Genomic DNA, 22643 nt, shown 5'->3' with positions numbered 1-22643 from the left:
TAATAAACGAAAAAATAAATAATACAGGAGAACATGGGCCTGTAGATACTCTCTGTCACCGATACAGGTGAACATGGGTCTGTAGATACTCTCTGTCACTGATACAGGAGAACATGGGCCTGTAGATACTCTCTGTCACTGATACAGGAGAACATGGGCCTGTAGATACTCTCTGTCACTGATACAGGAGAACATGGGCCTGTAGATACTCTCTGTCACTGATACAGGTGAACATGGGCCTGTAGATACTCTCTGTCACTGATACAGGTGAACATGGGCCTGTAGATACTCTCTGTCACTGATACAGGAGAACATGGGCCTGTAGATACTCTCTGTCACTGATACAGGAGAACATGGGCCTGTAGATACTCTCTGTCACTGATACAGGAGAACATGGGCCTGTAGATACTCTCTGTCACTGATACAGGTGAACATGGGCCTGTAGATACTCTCTGTCACTGATACAGGTGAACATGGGCCTGTAGATACTCTCTGTCACTGATACAGGTGAACATGGGCCTGTAGATACTCTCTGTCACTGATACAGCTGAGTATGAGATACTCTCTGTCACTGATACAGGTGAACATGGGTCTGTAGATACTCTCTGTCACTGATACAGGTGAGTCTGTAGATACTCTCTGTCACTGATACAGGTGAGTCTGTAGATACTCTCTGTCACTGATACAGGTGAGTCTGTAGATACTCTCTGTCACTGATACAGGAGAACATGGGTCTGTAGATACTCTCTATCACTGATACAGGTGAACATGAGTTTGTAGATACTCTCTGTCACTGATACAGGTGAACATGGGTCTGTAGATACTCTCTGTCACTGATACAGGTGAACATGGGCCTGTAGATACTCTCTGTCACTGCATCCAACAGATCAGTTTCCGGATGCAAAACAACTTTCTCCAACTAAATCCAGATGAAACTGAGATGATTGTTTTTTGGCCCACAGACACAAAGACAAAGTTTCTCAATGAAACTCATGGATAGTGTTGTGTCTCAGGGTTCTTTGAATCACTGACATCAATCTCAGAGACCTGGGATGATTAGTTGTCATTTAAGACCAGTTAAGGGAAAAATTATTGACCATCATTTTCAATATGGGAAGGAAAAAGGATCTCTGTGCTGAAATAGTTGAATGTCTTGGTCAAGGTATGAAAACCTTAGATATTTCATGAACAATTAAGCTTATTGATCCTACTCTTAAGATATTTGTGGTTGATTCAGAGCACACACGGATTTGTGCAGATAAAGGCACAATAGGGATAGTTTCTGCCAGACAAATACATCAGATTAAGAGAACAGCTGCTACAAAGCAGCAGACAGGTATTTGAAGCTGCTGGTGCCTCTGAAGTCTCCCCTGACCTCGTCACTGTTGAGAACCAACAAACAAAACATCTATGAGGGTGGGAGGCAGTTTTCATCCAAACAGCAGCTCTGGGAGGCTATTCTGACATCCTGCAAAGAAATCCAAGCAGAAACTGTCCAAAAACTCACACGTTCAATGGATTTAAGAATTTTGAAGCTGCTCAAAAAGGGCTCCTATGTTAAAATATAGCTTGACCTGTTTAGATGTTTTTGATTGAAATAACTTTGATTTCAGTAAATATGAGCTCCTAATTCTGCAAATTCAACAAATGACCATTTCAGTTAATTACAAGCTTTAAAATGTATTAAAACGATGAGTTGCATAATAATTTGGAACAGTTTTTTGAGTTTTTTACTATATTGTTTTTTGTTTTTTTTAAGATGCTGTTATGACTGGGAGGTTTTTTCAACCACATTCAAATGATCCTCTAACATTTAAAGACTTGAAAATTATGCTGACTCTCAATTGAGTTGACAGTTTAGAAAGTCAGAGAAAAATGTTATTTGCTTAATGACTTGGAACACAGTGTAGTCCAGTGCTCCGGTCTCTGCACTGGCTTCCTGTCACTCAGAGAATAGAATTTAAAACAGCTCTGCTTGTTACAAGTCTTTTCATGGTATAGCGCCAAAGTACATCGCTGATGTGTTGCAGCCGTATGAACCATCTCGGGCCCTGAGAACTTCAGGGAGGGGCCTCCTGGTGGTTCCCAGAGTCAGGACTAAACACGTTAAGACTAAAGCTAAAATCTGGCTAAAATCAAGAACTTGCCTTACAAGGCAAGTTCTTGTTGAATTTGCCTTCAACAAGAGGGGCCCCAGAATCGAACCCTGGGGAACCCCACAGGTCAATGCCATCTGGTCTGAGACACCATGTCATTAGTGACCAGTGTAAAATGTGTCAGTGTTACCATTTATATTGAACAGCTGATAGCGTTTTTAATGGCTTGAACCTTGTCACTAAAACATTTAGCAAACCCATTGCACTTGGATATAGAAATTAATTCTTGGGGCAATGAAGCTGGGGGGGTTTGTGAGTCTGCTGACTGTGGCAAACAGAAGAAATACTTCTCTCTTGCTCTACGCAGAGTCTGGTTGAACACGTGTAACTTTTGTTTGTAAATTTCATGATGAACCTGGAGCTTTGACTTACACCATGTTCATTCGGCTCTCTGGCACTCCCTTTTATGTGCCCTAACCAAATCTTTAACCATTTTAACCTTAACGGGGCTATAGAGTCCAAGACATTTAAAACTCCTATATAAGAGGGAAAGACTCTTCTAAAGTAATCCATAAACTGTGGCCTTGTTTTGTCATTTATGAGTCTTTTCTGAACCACTGCAGACCCAATACTGGCTTGGGAACGACAGAAAGTTCAAAGAAAACACAAAAATGATCAGATTGTGCAACATCAACAACATTCACATTAGACATTGTAGCACCTTTTGTAATAAGGATGTCCAGTGTGTGACCCCTGTTATGGGTGGGCTCAGACACTGAGTTAAACCAAATGTGTCCAGGACAGCATTGAGTTCTTTTGTGTGCCGAACATTCAGATCTCCAGTAATTATCAAAAAGTCAAATTCTATGGCCACAATGGAAACAAATCCAATAAAATCATCGATAAAAGAAACATTTTGGAGCGGTTTATAAATAACAATAGAGTATGGCAGATGACTGTATCTTCATTTTAAATGACACATACTCAAACGATGAAAACTCCTCAAATGACAATTTGTGGAAAAACAGATTGTCCCTAAATATCAGGACAGCATTCTCTGTGGTTTTATCGAGCCACTTCTCATTTAAAAACATAAAATCAAGGTTATAAAAGGAGATAAGATCATTAATTAAAAGTGATTTGTTATTTAAAGATCTGACATTCAGAGCAGCACGTTTAAGTGTAATTGGGCTTGATGCCACATTCTGACCAGGGATGTGTTTGTCCCACTGTCCCACTCCCCTCCAGCCCACATTGCCCAACAGTAGTGACAGCAGTGACCAGGTGGTGAACACCTTACAATAAGTAACAAGTGTAGTTTGTGGAGCTCTCTTTCGGACTATTGAAGGTATACTAAAAGTCCTGGGTGTTTGATGAGGGGGACAAGTGTTATCATCTCGAAGATGTCAAAAGATGTAGCTTGCCACTGCCATGGAGTGAATGATTAATCACTGGTAAATCACAGTCAAATGTAAGCTGTTATTGATATAATCAATACAAAGCTGATCAATCCTATGTTTGTGCTCCTCAGGAGCTCTAATGCTCGTTGCCTGGATGACCACTGGCACTCTGGGCATGATGGTGGCCAGGTTTAACAAAGGACTGGCCAAAGGTCACACGCTCTGTGGGAAGGACTTGTGGTTTGTGGTGAGTCGACTCAACACAGATCAAGACAATTCCCTTTCTTCATATTGTGTTGCTGTAAATCAAGGATTGCTTCGTTCTGAGCTAAACTCCCCCTTGAACATTCGTCCGTCTTCATGGAGGTGCCATTTCCATGTGTTTCCAGGTGCATGTGTCAATGATGTGTTTGACAGTCGCAGCCACCATCATCGCCTTCATCCTGGCCTTCTCGTACGCTCGCACCTGGTCTGGGGTCAGTCTAGCCACACACTCTGAAACTACTCACTGAACTGACTCAATATACAGCAGTTAAACATCGTCACTCAAGTGCCCGTACAAGTGTTGATAGTGTGTGCCTGCAGGGGGCGCACCCTGTGCTGGGCTGTCTTGTCATGATCCTGTCCCTCCTCCAGCCACTTGGGGCTCTGCTGCGCTGTGGGCCTCAGCATCCCAAGTAAGTCAGGATGCATCCCAATCGAGCAAATAGTAAATGGTCGAAGCCCAAACTGGATGTGCATCAGCGTCCGCCATGACAAGAAGCGTCTGAATAGTGTTGTTTGTAGGACAGGAGACTCAAGGCTTCCTATCATACCTCCTTTAGCATAGGGACCTCTGGTGGTTCCTCATCAGCGATTAGGAGCTAAGTGCCGTCACATAAGCCACCGCACCCCCAATCCCACTGTTGATTGACAAGTGCACATTTGATTCAATAAATCAAAAAATTTTGCACAAGCCAAACTTTAGAAAAGTGATGAAAATACATGTCACCACATCTCAGTCACTGTTTAAAGTCACTGTTTAAAGTCACTGTTTAAAGGCACTGTTTAAAGGCACTGTTTAAAGTCACTGTTTAAAGGCACTGTTTAAAGTCACTGTTTAAAGTCACTGTTTAAAGTCACTGTTTAAAGTCACTGTTTAAAGTCACTGTTTTAAAGTCAATGAAGACAGTTTGTGCTTTTGCCTTCATTTAGAAGGAACTTAAGTGCTGGTTTAGCATCATAAAGTACCGTAAATTCTCCTATATAGGCGGGGGCCTTTATTTACTCAAGCACATCGACGACCAGGCCTTTATTGGAATTATTGGTATTTGTGATCAATCATAAAACAGACTAATGGTTATTTTATTAAAACCCTGGGGGGTCACACAGCATTTGTTGTTTGCCCTGTTTCCAAAAATAGTCACAGAAGGTTTGAAAAGTGGCTAAATCTGTGTCAAAGTTACGCTCCACAGCTCCACTCCGCAGCGTTCCCCATCAGACCCATGTAAATGAAAACGTCAGTTATCATTTACACTAGTATGAGATGAATTCCTCCGGGTAATATTTCCACAGGTAATAATAATAATAATAATAATGCATCGGTTTTATATAGCGCTTTTCTGGACACTCAAAGACGCTTTACATTGCATTATTCATTCATTCCATACTTGGTGGTGGTAAGCTACTATTGTAGCCACAGCTGCCCTGGGGTAGACTGACAGAAGCAAGGTAACCACCACCAACCACTCACTCACACACTACATTCTCTAGGCTTCCTAGTGTTACCAAACGGTCTCCCATCCAAGTACCGACCAGGCCCTTCCTTGCTGAGCTTCCAAGGTCTGACGGGATTGGGCATAGCATAGGCGGTATGACCACAATAGGTAAATTATCACCCAACCCTAGTTGCTAATAGTTGCCCCGGCCTAAATTAAAGCCTCCGCCAGCAGCGATCCCGGCCACTGTTAGAGACCCGGCCCTAATGGAATACAGACCAGTATTAAGAGAATTTACGGTAATAGTGGAAACATTTTAATTTCAATCAAAGTGACTTTAAAATGTGTGATCCAGTTCTGTCAGTTTACACTTAAGTTGAATGTATATAAATGTATAATGTCGTAGATATTTAGCTTAATTGACCACTCCAACCAACAAAAACTCCCCTCCATCATCTCTCGACGCAGAAAAAGCTTTTGATAAGGTTAACTGGACATTTCTCATTTCCACCCGAAAACAATTTGGCCTTGGAGAACCATTCATAAACTGGGTAAAAACCCTCTACACCACACCTTCAGCAAACATACTCACAAACTGACTAATGTCTCAACGCTTCTCACTGCGCAGAGGGGCTAGACAAGGATGCCCACTCTCTCCCTACCTTTTCACACTATTCATTGAGCCATTGGCAGCATCCATCCGACAAAATACTCTGATCCAAGGTATCCAGACCCCCAGTATACATCATAATAGTAGGGTATACGCAGCCAACTCACGAGAAAGGACACAGGTCTGGACCTGGTCATCATGTATGGCCTGTCCACTACTGTGTCCTTTGTCGTCCACCTGGCTGTCTCTGGCCATTACTGCGTGTTTTTTAATGTCACCAGTTTGATTCAGCGAAAGTGATGCTTTACAACAAATTCCTCCAGTGACTTTACCTGCTAACTGTGATTTTATTGTTGACAACTTTAACAGTAAACTACTCACTGCCCTCGATACAGTTGCTCCATTCAAACTTAAAAAGATTCATCCTAAACCCCTTCCCCCTTGGAGAAACGGGGAACTAAAACAACTTAAGGGAAATTGCAGGAAGGCCGAGAGGAGATGGAGGAAAAGCAAAATAATGATAAATTATCAAATATTCCGTGCCCAACAAAAGACCTACAATACAGCAATAAGAAATGCAAGAAACAAATTATTTTCCACAATAATCACCAATCATAAAAATAACCCAAAAGTCTTATTCTCAACAATAGAAAATGTTTTAAACCCTAATTTAAACAAAACTCCTTTTAACCCCACAGACGCCTCTGTGAGGAGTTTGCAGACACTTCAGAGGAAAGTAATGTAATATTTTATCTACCCAAAGTAACACAGTTCTAAATACATCTGATGGTCTATTTGTTCCAGAGGAAACACTAGACAGTTTTGTCCTGGTTAATGCTGAGATGCTTGATAAAGCTTTCTCCTCAGTGAAGCCCACCACATGTCTTTTGGACCCGGTCCCAACGCTGTTTTTTTAAAACATTTTATGGATCTTTTAGAGACGAGCTTCTAAACATGATGAATTGCTCTCTTCAGATGGGGGTTTTCCCTGCTGCGTTTAAAGGGGCGGTGGTGAGGCCCCTGTTGAAGAAGAGCAATTTGGACTGTAAACATTTTAACAATTTCAGACCAGTATCCAACTTACCATTTTTAAGCAAAATCTTAGAAAAACTTGTCTTTATCCAACTTAATGATTTTATAACTGCATAAAATGTCCTTGAGAAATTAATTTCAGTCCAGCTTTAGGGTAAACCACAGCACCGAGACCGCCCTCTTAGAGATTTTAAATGATTTTAGATTAAATTATGACTCACAGAAGGTCACAGTGTTGGTTCTTCTGGATCTGAGCGCTGCCTTTGATACAGTCGACCACACTATTCTTTTAACTCGTTTAAAACACATCGGCCTCTCTGGTGCTGGACACAAATGGTTTACTTCCTACCTCACAGACAGGACGTTCATGGTGAGTGTGGATACTTGCTCCTCTAAGGTGCATGGAATTACATGTGGTGTGCCCCAGGGTTCAATTTTAGGCCCAGTGCTTTTTAATCTGTATATGCTCCCTCTTGGTGATGTCATCAGGAGACATGGAGTCAACTTTCACAGTTATGCTGATGATACACAGTTATACATCTCCAGGTCTCCAGATGACACCAGGCCAATAGATGCACTTTTTAACTGCATTTTAGAATCAAATTCTGGATGGCAGAAAACTTTCTCCAGCTTAACCAGGACAAAACTGAAATGTTAATCATCGGCCCTGAGGCCCAGAGAGAGAGACTTTTACCCAAACTACAGTCACTGTCTTTAATCCTTCCTCACAGGTGAAGAACCTGGGTGTGATCGTTGACTCTGAGCTGGCGTTTATTCCACACATTAAGAATATCACAAAGATAGGTTTTTACCATCTAAAGAACATAGCCAGAGTCGCCCCATTCTCTCTCGGGCCAACACGGAGACGCTCATGCATGCTTTTATCACCAGTCGTATCGACTACTGTAATGCCCTGCTTTCTGGTCTTCCCAAAAAGAGGATCTCAGGTTTACAACTTTTACAAAATTCAGCTTATCTTTCAGAACTGCTTTTACCTTACGAACCTTCACGGCCCCTTCACTCCTCCGGCAGGGGTCTCCTAGTTATTCCTAAAGTCAACAAAAAGACTCATGGTGAGGCGTCTTTCCAATATTACGGCCCTCGCCTCTGGAACCACCTGAGGAGGAGCTCAGGGCTGCAGAGAACGAAAATGTTTTTAAGAGCAGCTCAAGACCCAACTGTTTATCTTAGCCTTTAACTGACTAATCTATTCATTTAATCCTAATATATAAAATGTATATATGGGAGGTTGTCCCAGGCGCATTGTTTTAAATGTTGTAATCTGTAAAGCACTTTGTGATACCTTTTGGTATGAAAAGCGCTTTATAAATAAAGTTTGATTAATTGATTGAGTTAAAATGTCAATTCTCCCCAAAATAAATTACTTATTCTCAATGATCCCTGTGTCCCCCACTACCTCCTGGTTTTAATCTCTCGACTCGGTAATAACAAAATTCTACTGGGAAAATAAACCGCCCCGGATCAAACTTTCTACATTGCAAAAACCCAAAAGCCAAGGTGGCCTAGCGGCCCCAAACTTTGCTCAATACTTCCCGTCAAACCAGGCTCTACATACACTGCGTTCCAAATTATTATGCAAATCGTATTTTTGTGTCAAAAAGGTCAAAAAAAAATAAAAATGAATGAAACTCATGGATGGTGTCGTGTCTCGGGGCTCTATGAATCACTGACATTAATTTCAGAGACCTGGGATGATTAGTTTTCAGGTTAAGCCCAGTTAAAGGAAAAACTACTGAAAAAGGGTGTTCCACTTTATTAAGCAGATCACCATTTTCAAGCAATATGGGAAAGAAAAAGAATCTCTCTGCTGATGAAAAGTGTGAAATAGTTAAATGCCTTGGTCTAGGTATGAAAACCTTCCATAATTCATGAAAGATTAAGCGTAATCATCGTACAGATAAGAGATTTGTGGATGATTCAGAGCACACTTGGGTTTGTGCAGATAAAGGCACAATATGGACGGTTTCTGCCAGACAAATACATCAGATTAAGAGAACAGATGCTACAAAGCAGCAGACAGGTATTTGAAGCTGCTGGTGCCTCTGGAGTCTCCCGAACATCAAGGTGTAGGACCCTCCAGAGGCTGCAGTTGTGCATAAACCTTCTATCCGGGCCTCCCCTAAACTGTTCATTGAAGCTGATGAACAGAAACGGCTGCAATGGCTCAGAAATACATGAGGACTCATTTTTAAACAGTCGTGTTCACTGATGAGGCCGTGTGACCCTGGATGGTCAAATCAATGGAGTAGTGGATAGTTGGTGAATGGCCACAATGTCCCAACAAGTCTGTGACGTCAGTAAGGAGGGGGCGGAGTTATATTTTAGGCCAGAATCATGGAGAGAGAGCTGGTCGGCCCCATTAGGCCCCTTTAGGATCCCTGAAGGTGTGAAAATGACCTTTGAAATATATGTGGAGTTTCTGACTGACCACTGTCTTCTATGCTACAAAATGAAGAGCCGTGCTTTCCCGAACAAGATCCTCTTGATCATGACAACGCACCATGTCCTGCTGTAAAGAAAACCTCTGCATCACCGGCTGCTATGGGCATAAAAGGAGAGAAACTCATGATGTGGACCCCCTCCTTTCCTGACCTCAGCCCTATTGAGAACCTTTGGAGCCTCAACAAAAAAAACTTCTATGAAGGTGGGAGGCAGTTTTCATCCAAACAGCAGCTCTGGGAGGTTATTCTGAGTCCTGCAAAGAAATCCAAGCAGAAATTGTCCAAAAACTCACAAGTTTAATGGATTTAAGAATTTTGAAGCTGCTATCACACACGGGCTCCTATGGTAAAATATAACTTGACCTGTTAATACTTTTTTGATTGAAATAGCTTTTGATTTCAGTAAATATGACCTCCTAATGCTACAAATACAACAAATGACCATTTTCAGTTAATTACAAGCTTTAAAATGTATTGAAACGATGAGTTGCATAATTATTTGGAACAGTGGATTTTGAGGTTTTTACCACCACACTTAAATGATCCTCTACTAGTTAAAGGCTTGAAAATGATGCTGACTCTCATTTGAGTTGACAATTTAGAAAATCTTAGAAAAATGTCATTTGCATCATAATTTGGAACACAGTGTATATACAAATGGATCCATAATCAACCTTCAGACACCATATGGCTTGATATTGAACAATCAGCCTCTAACATTCCCATATCTGACCTACCATTCACCAGTCTGTCTATAAAATAGTATAAAATACTTACAACTCAGATCTGCAAATCAAGCCACATTCAAAAACACTATTCAATTAAAACCCCCTCCCCCACCATTGTCCGAAATAATAATCATAAAACTCCTCTCTAAAATATACAAAATACTCTCAAAGTCAGATAACAGTGTCTCAGTCCCCTCAGATAAATGGGAAATTGACCTCTCTCTAGCTCCCGATGCCACCTTCTGCACCCAAATATGTAGTCAAATATGTTGTCTCTTTTTCCTCCAAGCTCGGGTCCTCTACCAGAGGCCTGGGAGCATGAGGGTTCTGCGTAGTATCTTTGCTGTTCCTAGAACTGCACTTTTCTGGACCGAGATGTCTGATGTATTTCCTGGGATCTGCTGGAGCCACTCCTCCAGTTTGGGGGTCACTGCCCCGAGTGCCCCAATGACCACGGGCACCACTGATGCCTTCACCCTCCAGGTTTTCTCCAGCTCTTCTCTGAGCCCCTGGTATTTCTCTAGTTTCTCCTGTTCCTTTTTCCTGATGTTGAAGTCACTTGGTATTGATACAGTGCCTCTCGTTAGTATTCATACACCTTGAACTTTTGCACATTTTGTCATGTTTACAGCCCTAAACATAAAGATTTTATTTTGATTTTTTTACTGAACGTTCACACACAAGTAACTGACAACTGTGAAGTGAAAGCAAAATGATACATTATTCTGTTAATTTTCAAAAAATAGAAAAGTGAAAAGTGGGGCTTGCATAAGTATTCATACAGCATTTTCTGAGTGCATTAAATTGCCTTTAAAACATTCCTAATGACTCCAGAATGTTCACACCTTGGCCTGACCATTAAATAGAGGCACCTGTGTGTAATCTACTCTCAGAATAATTTCAGCTCTTCTTTTAGGCCCTCAGAGCTGTGGTCGGAGTGTATTGGTCACTAAACAACATCATGAAGGCCAAGCAGCACCAGAGAGGTCAGGGATAAAGCTGTGGAGAAGTTTAAAGCAGCGTTAAGTTATACAAAGATTTCCCAAGATTTGAACATCTCCCGGAGCAACTGTTTAATCCATCATTCAGAAATGGAAAGAGTAAAGCACCACTGCCAACTTACCAAGACATGGTCGTTCACCTAAAATATCAGAGCGAACAAGGAGGACACTGGTCAGAAATACAACCAAGTGCCCCAAGATAACTCTGGAGGAACTGTGAAGTCCTGCCGCTGAGCTGGGGGAATCTGTACATGGGACAACTATAAGTCGTATCTACACAAATCTGACCTTCATGGATGAGTGGAAGAAGAAAGCCATTATTGAAAGGAGGCCAAAAGAAATCCTGTTTGAAGTTTGCTAGAAGTCATATGGAGGACACAGCTCCATGTGGAAGAAGGAGCTTTGGTCAGATAAGACAAAAATGTAACTTTTTGGCCCAAATGCAAAACGTTATGTATGGAGCAAACCTAACACTGCTCATCGTCCTGAGTGCACCATCCCCAGTGTCAAATATACGGGGGGGGCATCATGCTGTGGGGCTGCTTTTCCTCAGCGGGGACTGAGGAGAGTGTAAGAATAGTTGGGAACATAGATGGAGCCAAATACAGAGACATTTTGGAGGAAAACCTGCTGGAGTCACAAGAAAACTGAGGCTGGGGCGGAGATTCACCTTCAGCAGGACAATGACCCTAAACACAAAGATAAATCTACAATGGAATGGTTTAAAGACAAACATATTAATGTGTTAGAATGGCCCAGTCAAAGTCCTGACCTAAATCCTATTGAAAATCTGTGGAATAATGTGAAAACTGCTGTTCACAAACGCTCTCCTTCTAATCTGACAGAGCTGGAGTTGTTTTGTAAAGAGGAATGGGCTAAAATGTCAGTCTCAACATGTGCAAATCTTGTAGAGTCAGAACCCAAAAGACTTGTGCTGTTATTGCAGTAAAAGGGGGTTCCACAAAGTATTCATTCATCTGTATGAATACTTATGCACGCCCCACTTTTCGGTTATCTATTTTTTGAAAAATAACAGAATCATGTATCATTTTGCTTTCACTTCACAGTTGTCTGTTACTTGTGTGTGAACGTTCAGTAAAAAAATAAAAATAAAATCTTTATGTTTAGGGTTGTAAACATGACAAAATGTGCAAAAGTTCAAGGTGTATGAATACTAACGAGAGGCACTGTATGTCACCACAACAGTCGACATAGCACTTTGTCCACCACCACGATGTTGGTTCGCCATTACCATTGTGTCCGTCTGTATCTGGAGGTCCCACAGGATCTTGGCTCGGTCATTCTCTATCACCTTTGGAGGTGTTTCCCACTTTGACCTTGGGGTTTCCAGCCCATACTCTGCACAGATGTTCCTGTACACTATACCAGCCACTTGGTTATGGCGCTCCATGTAAGCTTTCCCTGCAGCATCTTACACCCTGCAGTTCTGTAAAGCTGGATTGTCTCATTGGCCTCTTTGCACAGTCTACACCTGGGGTCTTGTCTGGTGTGATAAAACCCCATTCATATTCACCTCCTGGGCAAAGAAAAGAATCACCCAACTCCAACACGTCAATAGCAACTCGCTGGTCTCTTTCCCCCACCTGGGCCAGAAGTACGGCATCGGGAGCAACAAGTACCTCAAATACTTACAACTCAGATCTGCAATTCAAGCCACATTCAATAATACTATTCAATTAAAACCCCTTCCCCCACCACACAATCCTGTTCCTGAAGGATCCCTCAAAGGGTACAGTCCCATCCAACTATCGGCCAATAACCTGCCTCTCCACAACGTGGAAGCTCATGTCCGGCACCAGAGCGGATAAGATAAGCGGGCACATGGATCAATACATGAGCACAGCTCAGAAGGGAATCGGTAAAGATACCAGAGGTGCCAAACACCAGCTCCTGGTAGACAGAACAGTCACTCGAGACTGCAGAACCCGACACACTAACCTGAGCACTGCCTGGATTGATTACAAGAAAGCCTACGACTCAATGCCACATACTTGGATCATTGAATGCTTGGAGCGATACAACATCAACAGGACTCTAAGAGCCTTCATTGCAAACTCCATGAGGTTGTGGAAAACCACCCTTGAAGCCAATGACAAGCCACTTGCACAAGTTTCCATCAAATGTGGCATATTCCAAGGAGACGCCCTGTCCCCACTGCTGTTCTGCATAAGTCTGAACCCCCTCAGCCAAATAATCAACAAGACTGGCTATGGATACCGACTCAGGAACGGGGCCACCATCAGTCACCTCCTCTACATGGATGACATCAAGCTGTACGCTAAGAATGAGCGAGACATCGACTCACTGATCCAGACCACCCGGATATACAGTGCAGACATTGGGATGTCATTCGGACTAGAGAAGTGTGGTCGGATGGTGACTAAGAGAGGGAAGGTAGTCCACACAGAAGGGGTCTCACTCCCAGAAGGAATAATAGCAGACATTGAGGACAGTTACAAGTACCTCGGAATCCCACAAGCAAATGGCAAACTCGAAGAGGTGACAAGGAAAGCGGCTACGGCCAAATACCTCCAACGAGTAAGGCAGGTCCTAAGAAGCAGCTCAATGGCAAGAACAAGTCCCAGGCAATAAACAGCTACGCCCTGCCAGTAATCAGATACCCTGCAGGAATAATAAGCTGCCAAAGGATGAGATACAGACCACAGATGTTAAGACGCGAAAGCTCCTAACCATGCACGGAGGGTTCCACCCCAAATCCAGCACTCTGAGACTGTACGCTCGCCGTAAGGAAGGAGGCCGAGGACTAGTGAGTGTGAGAGCCACTATCCAGGATGAAACATCCAAGATCCATAAGTACATCAAGGACAAGGCTCCAACAGATGACGTGCTCAGTGAATGTCTCAGACAATGGGGAACAGAAGATGAGGTGCTGGAGGTCCCGTCATGGGAGGCCAAGCCCCTACACGGCATGTACCACCCAAACATAACTGAAGTGGCGGATATACAGAAATCCTACCAATGGCTAGACAGAGCTGGACTAAAGGACAGCACAGAGGCACTCATCATGGCTGAACAGGAGCCTTGAGCACCAGAGCAATAGAGGCCCAGATCTACCACACCAGACAAGACCCCAGGTGTAGACTGTGCAAAGAGGCCAATGAGACAATCCAGCACATAACTGCGGGGTGTAAGATGCTGCAGGGAAAGCTTACATGGAGCGCCATAACCAAGTGGCTGGTATAGTGTACAGGAACATCTGTGCAGAGTATGGGCTGGAAACCCCAAGGTCAAAGTGGGAAACACCCCCAAAGGTGGTCGAGAATGACCGAGCCAAGATCCTGTGTGACTTCCAGATACAGACGGACACAATGGTAATGAACCAACCGGACATTGTGGTGGTGACAAAGAGCAGAGGAAAGCAGTTGTGGTCGACATAGCAATACCAAGACTTCAACATCAGGAAAAAGGAACACGAGAAACTAGAGAAATACCAGGGGCTCAGAGAAGAGCTGGAGAAAATCTGGAGGGTGAAGGCATCAGTGGTGCCTGTGGTCGTTGGGGCACTCGGGGCAGTGACCCCCAAACTGGAGGAGTGGCTCCAGCAGATCCCAGGAAATACATCAGACATCTCGGTCCAGAAAAGTGCAGTTCTAGGAACTGCAAAGATACTGCGCAGAACCCTCAAGCTCCCAGGCCTCTGGTAGAGGACCCGAGCAGGAGGAAGAGTTTTTTTGTTTTTTTGTTTTTGTTTTTGATAGATAGATAGATAGATACAGATAGATATAGATATATGTGTATATGTATATACATTTAAAAAATAAATAAAAATACAATAAAATCTGTTGTTATTGCTGTTATTGTTATATATGTGCGTATATGTATGTGCAAATGTATATGTGTACGTGTGCGTGTGTGTGTGTGTGTGTGTGTGTGTGTGTGTGTGTGTGTGTGTGTGTGTGTGTGTGTGTGTGTGTGTGTGTGTGTGTGTGTGTGTGTGTGTGTGTGTGTGTGTGTGTGTGTGTGTGTGTGTGTGTGTGTGTGTGTGTGTGTGTGTGTGTGTGTGTGTGTGTGTGTGTGTGTGTGTGTGTGTGTGTGTGTATGCATGTACACTGCTCACAAAAACTTAGGGCACACTCAAAAAACACATCCTAGATGTCAATCAATTCGATTTTTCGGATGAAAATCTTTATTCATAGTGTAGGGCAATGTATTGAGAACAAAGTAACATAAGAATGATAAATAGAAATCAAATTCTCAGCCCCTGGAGGTCTGGATCCAAAATTATAGTCAAAATCAAAGTGACAAATCAGGTCACTGGTTGATCCAAATTCTGTAGAAATTCCTCCAAACGAGTCTGTATCATCCTCAGTCGTGTGTGTGGCCTCCACGTGCCTGAATGCACTCCCTACAACGCCTGGGCATGCTCCTGATGAGACCACGGATGTCCTCCTGAGGGATCTCCTCCCAGACCTGGACTAGAGCATCAGTCAGCTCCTGGACAGTCTGTGGTGCGACGTGGCGTTGATGGATGGACCGAGACATGATGTCCCAGATGTGCTCTATTGGATTTAAGTCTGGGGAACGGGCAGGCCAGTCCAGAACATCAATACCTTCATCATGCAGGACCTGCTGACACACTCTTGCCACATGTGGCCTGGCATTATCAGGCATCAGAAGGAACCCAGGGCCCACAGCACCAGCATATGGTCTTACAATAGGTCTGAGGATCTCATCCCGGTCCCCAATGCCAGTCAGGGAACCTCTGGCTCGCACATGGAGGGCTGTGCGGCCCTCCAATGAAATGCCTCCCCAGACCATCACTGACCCACCACCAAACCGGTCATGCTGGATGATGTTGCAGCAGCAGAACGTTCTCCAGGGCGTCTCCAGACTCTGTCACGTCTGTCACATGTGCTCAGGGTGAACCTGCTCTCATCCGTGAAGAGCACAGGGCACCATCGGCCAATCTGCCAATCGCTGTGTTCTCGGGCAAATGCCAATCGGGCTGAACGGTGTTGGGCAGTAAGCACCGGCCCAACGCCCTCATACCCCCCTCATACCCCCCTCATGGAGTCGGTTTCTGACCGTTTGAGGACCAACATGCACATTTGTGGCCCTCTGGAGGTCATTTTGTAGGGCTCGGGCAGTGCTTCCCCTGTTTCTCCGTGCACAAATGAGCAGATAGCGGTCCTGCTGCTGGGTTGTTGACCTCGGTCGCCCCCCCCCAGGTCTCCTTGTGTACTGGCCTGTCTCCTGGTATCTCCTCCAGGCTCTGGACACTGCGCTGGGAGACACAGCAAACCTTCTTGCCACAGCACGAATGGAAGTGCCATTTTGGATGAGCATCACTCCCTGAGCAGCTTCTGTGGGTTGTAGATGCTCCTCATGATGCCTCTAGTGGTGAGAACACTGGACAAATGCAAAAGTGTTCCAAAAATACGGTACAAAGGATGAAGACAGGGAAATGGTCTGTGGTCACCACCTGCAAAACCATTCCTCTTTTGGAGTGATCTTGCTAAGTGCCTCTCATTTCCACCTGTGTCTGTTTAATTTCAACAACACCAAGTGAAATTGATTCACAATAAGCGTGGCTTCATAACTGGACAGTCTGATATCCCAGAAATTTGACTGACTTGGAGTTACATAGTGTTTTTTGAGTGTGCCCTAAGTTTTACATATATTTTGTATTGACCCTACTTTTAAACAGCTTTGTTTACCTTTGGTCCCCACTCGTGAGTGCGATGGTTTAAAGATGTGTGTATGATAGTTGTGAAATAAATAAAAACAACAGAAAAAACAGATAAACAAGTCACAGTGGATACACATACAGTACATGGGTAGGCTAATGGCAATAATAATATTCATGATTACATCAAAATTAACCTAATATGGCACAAACCCAACCCCACAACACATTATCCCTCAGCTTTTAACCCACCACAAAACTCTCACATGGATAACACACCACTAAGGGAGCTGGTAGTAAGCCACTTTCTTAATGCATCACACCCGAGCAGGCATGCACTCACATGTTAATCGAGAGGGATCAATGTGTTGCCAATCAAATGCTAATAATCAAAACTAAATAATGATGGAAATAATAACAATGATAATAATATTGACATAATCTAATATTGCTTACATGTATGTGTACCTACTGTGTGGATATGCATGGGTATGTATGTATGTGTGTACGTATGTATGTATGCATGATGATAACGATTATTACTAGGCTGTAGTAATGATTAAAATCAAAACAAAATGTATAATAATGTTAGTAACAATAGTGAAAATAGTGAAAATAAAGATGATGATAATAACAGCGACAGTAATAATAATGATAATAATAATAATAATAATAATATATAATAATAATAATAATAATAATAATAATAACAATAGAGATTTGCATTTCGATTGCCCCTCCTCTTCTGTTGTTCTATAGTTATTCATTTATATCTTAAATCTATGTGTCCACTATCTCTTTTATTTGATGTTTTTCGTTTCTGTATTCACTGCACTTCAAGTACTTATTTACCTTATCATTTTTTGTATCTCTGTACCTTTTTCCCCCCAACATCCCTTTACAGCTGTCTTGTCCCACCATGTTGATCCACATTAGCTAACCCTCAAGCCACCTAGCTCCCCATACTGTAAGAACTGCATTACCTTGCACCCCCAAATGTATGCAGAACCACACTACACGCACCCCATCACACACTACACTTCCACACTTGTCTTGTCAACATAAGGTTTGTCTTTGTCGAATGTCACATATTGTATGTATGTAAATGAAAAAACATGTAAATGAAAAAAACAATAATAATAAATAAATAAATGTATGATGTCATTTTTCTCTAGGCGCTTCCTGTTCAACTGGTCTCACGCACTAACCGCTCTGCTTATAAAAGCTCTGTCTGGTAAGCGTTTCTAAGCAAGACTCTTATTACTTTGTTACCTTATTATTACCAACATTTATGCTCATAACTGCACCTTTTTTCTGTAGTGGCAGCCATTTTCACTGGGCTGAAGTTGATTGACAGCTCAGAGAGCCAATGGCTGATGAAGGTGATGGGTGGGTTCGTGGGCTGGGAGGCTGTCTACGTCGGCCTGTCAGACCTGAACCTCAGATGGACTGACAAACGTGAAGGTAGAAAGGTCTATAGATCAAGAATGTGCATATCTTTAAGCATAGTATAAGTATAGTGAAGGTTCTCTAAAAGTAGTAGACACTTTAGCTCCCTTCCAAATACATACATACAAGTTGCACCAGTTTGAACACTGATGTAAACTAAGGACACAGTTTGCACCTTGTTCAGCAGTATATCTCCATCATAAAGGCACACACCACAACCTTTAACAAGCACAAAAGATGGCATACCAGAAGGGTAAAGTAGGCAGTGTCTATATTCAGAAACAGAATCTTTCATTCAAATAGAATAGCACACAAAATACATAACCTTTACCTCTCATTTACGCGAAACCTGTCATGTCTGCCACAAGTCTCAGGTGACACATTCTACTTTACAGTCTGCCACATCGTTAATACTTTCATGAGAAACCACTTTAAAGATAAAGGTACAGCAGAGGAGCTCATTTCCACTTGTAAAACACAGGGTTCACTTATCGTAATTTCGGATTTGAAGGCGCTACTTTTCTCACAAGCTTTGAACCCTGAGAACATACCCCGCTCATCTGCACTAATAACTCAGACATACCCCGCTCATCTGCATAAATACCTCAGACATACCTCACTCATCTGCATAAATACCTCAGACATACCTCACTCATCTGCATTAATAACTCAGACATACCCCACTCATCTGCATAAATAACTCAGACATACCTCACTCATCTGCATAAATACCTCAGACATACCCCACTCATCTGCATAAATAACTCAGACATACCTCACTCATCTGCATTAATAACTCAGACATACCTCACTCATCTGCATAAATACCTCAGACATACCTCACTCATCTGCATAAATACCTCAGACATACCTCACTCATCTGCATAAATACCTCAGTCATACCTCACTCATCTGCATAAATAACTCAGACATACCTCACTCATCTGCATTAATAACTCAGACATACCTCACTCATCTGCATAAATACCTCAGACATACCCCACTCATCTGCATAAATACCTCAGACATACCTCACTCATCTGCATAAATACCTCAGACATACCTCACTCATCTGCATAAATACCTCAGACATACCCCACTCATCTGCATAAATACCTCAGACATACCTCACTCATCTGCATAAAAAACTCAGACATACCTCACTCATCTGCATAAATACCTCAGACATACCTCACTCATCTGCATAAATACCTCAGTCATACCTCACTCATCTGCATAAATACCTCAGACATACCCCACTCATCTGCATAAATACCTCAGACATACCTCACTCATCTGCATAAATACCTCAGACATACCCCACTCATCTGCATAAATACCTCAGACATACCTCACTCATCTGCATAAATAACTCAGACATACCCCACTCATCTGCATAAATACCTCAGACATACCTCACTCATCTGCATAAATAACTCAGACATACCTCACTCATCTGCATAAAAAACTCAGACATACCTCACTCATCTGCATTAATAACTCAGACATACCCCACTCATCTGCATAAATACCTCAGACATACCTCACTCATCTGCATAAATACCTCAGACATACCCCACTCATCTGCATAAATACCTCAGACATACCTCACTCATCTGCATAAATAACTCAGACATACCTCACTCATCTGCATTAATACCTCAGACATACCCCACTCATCTGCATAAATACCTCAGACATACCTCACTCATCTGCATAAATACCTCAGACATACCCCACTCATCTGCATAAATACCTCAGACATACCCCACTCATCTGCATAAATACCTCAGACATACCTCACTCATCTGCATAAATAACTCAGACATACCTCACTCATCTGCATAAATACCTCAGACATACCTCACTCATCTGCATAAATACCTCAGACATACCTCACTCATCTGCATAAATACCTCAGACATACCCCACTCATCTGCATAAATACCTCAGACATACCTCACTCATCTGCATTAATAACTCAGACATACCCCACTCATCTGCCGGAGCGGGGCAACAGATGCAAACTTTTCAAAGAAGATCTTGTCGTTTTGACCTCTGCAGCGATAACTCCATTATCTGAGCAAATAAAGGTTTGTCTGGATTATAACTGCTGTTAAAGAACTCCACTAAAATCATCAAACTTCAGTCTGGACAGTCAGTTCTGCAGTTGAAAATATATTTTTTGTCACATTTTGATAGTGCCTTTATTTTACCAAATAAAAAGAACAACTTCAGTTTTTACTGAAGGCAGGCTTGGGGCGGGAGATCAGGAGACCAGGGACCTAACGGTGGACTGAACTGGAGAAGTTAACACATTGACTGCCAATAACGAAAAAAAAAGTTTTTCCATTCAGACACTCAAATACTCCTTATGTGTGATTTTGGGAGCTTTGTGATGAACAGAACTGAAATAAATGACCATCAACAACTTGTGAAAAGTCACAATCTGGACATTTCATCTGAGCCTTTAATCCAAACGTGACAGAAATGCCTCTCGTCAGTTCATTGTGTGTTTTCAAAGCCCTGCCCAGCGGTCCTGCAGCAGCAGCGCTTAGAGAGAGAGGAAGTGAGAGCAGAGGCATCTCCTGCTCAGAACAATGATCTCCACACCTTATGCTTCAGGTCGCTCTTTTTATCAGTCGGCCGCATGATCGCGGATCAATGAGGTTAACAAGCCGACACTTTTGTATGATCTAAAAGTAAACCCTGTGTCAGACGCCACATCCTTGTGACGTCTTTTTGTCACAATATTTCAGCTCATGCCCAGACACTCTCAATACTCGACGTTCTTTTCTCAGCCACAGCTCAGTGAAGAAAGTGAAATTAGAGAAACAGTTGTGTTTCATAAAACACGTGATGTTTAGAACAAATAACAGTGATTTTGATCAAAACTAGCCTCTGTTTAGCTTAGGATTTCTCAGGAGCTGAGTTAAGTGAATTAAACGGTTTTCACCAACTGAGAGCTAGCTAGAACACAGAATACGCTGTGGTCCAAAAACAGCGCAGCATTCAACGTGTTCAAGGAGCTGGTAAGTGAGCTGAGTAGGAAGCAGATTTACATCTTAGCGGTGGGCATGTATGTGGACCGTGAGGTTCTGGGCAAAAAAGGTAAGTACAATATACAAACTGTGCAAAAACCAGAGCCAAAACACTGTTTCTGAGGGAACAACACGCTGACCCTGCACAGTGTGATTCCCACGGTTTTCCTTTATGTCCACTTTAAAGCAGACTGCTTTGTTTGTACCACTGAGGCTTTGTGATCTAGGCATAACACTACTATTGTTTATAATATGCTTGTTTTTGTTTTGCAGGCACACATCAGTCGAAAATGGTAAGACAAACAGAAATGTACAACAGAATGATAGAAAGTCCGACATTTATGATGTGAACTTGTTGTCCAGGCGATGGAGGCTCCTCTGGCTTGGCTCTTCTTCCTGGGAAACGTGTCCTTCCTGGTGGCTCTGCTGGTGGGCATCGGGATGTCCTGACCAGGGGAACTGCTCCATTTTAACATCAATTTGTTCTGTGTCTGAAATGTCGATTGTTTTGTATGCTTTTCATCCATCAGCAAATAAAACTTATGAATAAATTGTCTGAATAAGACACTTCTTTTCCGCCCTCCGTTGGTGACCTCCTGCTTCTCCTTGGTAGCTGAAGATTCAGAGAGTTATGTGTTTCACACCTCCTGATTTTAATGAGCATTTGGAAGTTTTGGATAAGTAACGCGTGATGGAAACATTTTGTAATTAGAATCTTTTATTTGCAAAAAAGGTTTATCGACTTGCTTGCTTTTTTTTTGGTAATTTCTGTTTGGAAGAAAGAAAAACAAATGTGTGTGTAATGTTTGGAAAAGCACTTAAAAAGAACACGTGACTGTTAGCGGAGCCAAGCGTTTGACAGAGGAGAAGAGGAAAAGTAATACAATCACAGTCACAGGTTGTCTTGTCCTATATTTTCCTAAATGTGCAGGAGTGTCAGTATGTGCCCAATAAAAAGTGTGCATGCACAGACATACACAACCCCACAATCAACGTGTTAAGTGCTGCAATAAATACATGAGAAACCATAGGCCTGTAACAGTCCACAGTGAGAGCACAACTGTTACCATATAAGTTATTACTTATACACTTCTCACTCTGGCATGTCCCGCCTCCACTGTAAGTGCTCAGAGGCTTCAGAGTCTACACACATTTATTCATGACCACGCAGTTCAAAACTGCTAACTTATTCCCACAAGAACATGAATGAATGAACAAAACCACAACAGGAAGAGCTGGCACACAGCACACACACACTGTGCGCCCTCTGTTGGGTCAATGCTGCAATAGCGCCATCCAGCTGAAAGCAGGTAACTTTATTGAGTGCATTTTAGACAGATGCACATTTGCTTTGATGGAAACACAGTTTCTCTTTCACTGTGCGTCTGTGATCCTTCACTATCCGTCTGACTACCACACGAGCTGCCAAAACATGCCCTGTTCACATCAGTGGTAAGCT

The 22643-nt window shown here is 42.6% G+C and overlaps 1 protein-coding gene across 1 annotated transcript in view; it reads left to right on the top strand.

The window, feature by feature from the left end:
• Positions 1–21656, top strand: part of LOC306977937 (putative ferric-chelate reductase 1) — a gene marked incomplete at its 5' end in the record, with an annotated part of 79405 nt that extends 57749 nt beyond the window's left edge. The window contains 8 exons of the mRNA XM_079576375.1: positions 3628–3743; positions 3886–3972; positions 4082–4173; positions 17870–17928; positions 18015–18158; positions 21153–21254; positions 21458–21477; positions 21548–21656. Of these exons, the coding sequence (XP_079432501.1) occupies positions 3628–3743; positions 3886–3972; positions 4082–4173; positions 17870–17928; positions 18015–18158; positions 21153–21254; positions 21458–21477; positions 21548–21634 (707 nt within the window). The 3' untranslated portion in view covers positions 21635–21656. The remainder of the gene's footprint in view (positions 1–3627; positions 3744–3885; positions 3973–4081; positions 4174–17869; positions 17929–18014; positions 18159–21152; positions 21255–21457; positions 21478–21547) is intronic.
• Between the last annotated feature and the right edge of the window lie 987 nt (positions 21657–22643).

Source organism: Gobius niger (genome assembly GCF_951799975.1).
Source record: "Gobius niger genome assembly, chromosome: 18".
NCBI classification, from domain to species: Eukaryota; Metazoa; Chordata; class Actinopteri; order Gobiiformes; family Gobiidae; genus Gobius; species Gobius niger.
The sequence above is the reverse complement of the archived record's forward strand: the minus strand, read 5'-3'. Positions and strand labels throughout refer to the sequence as shown.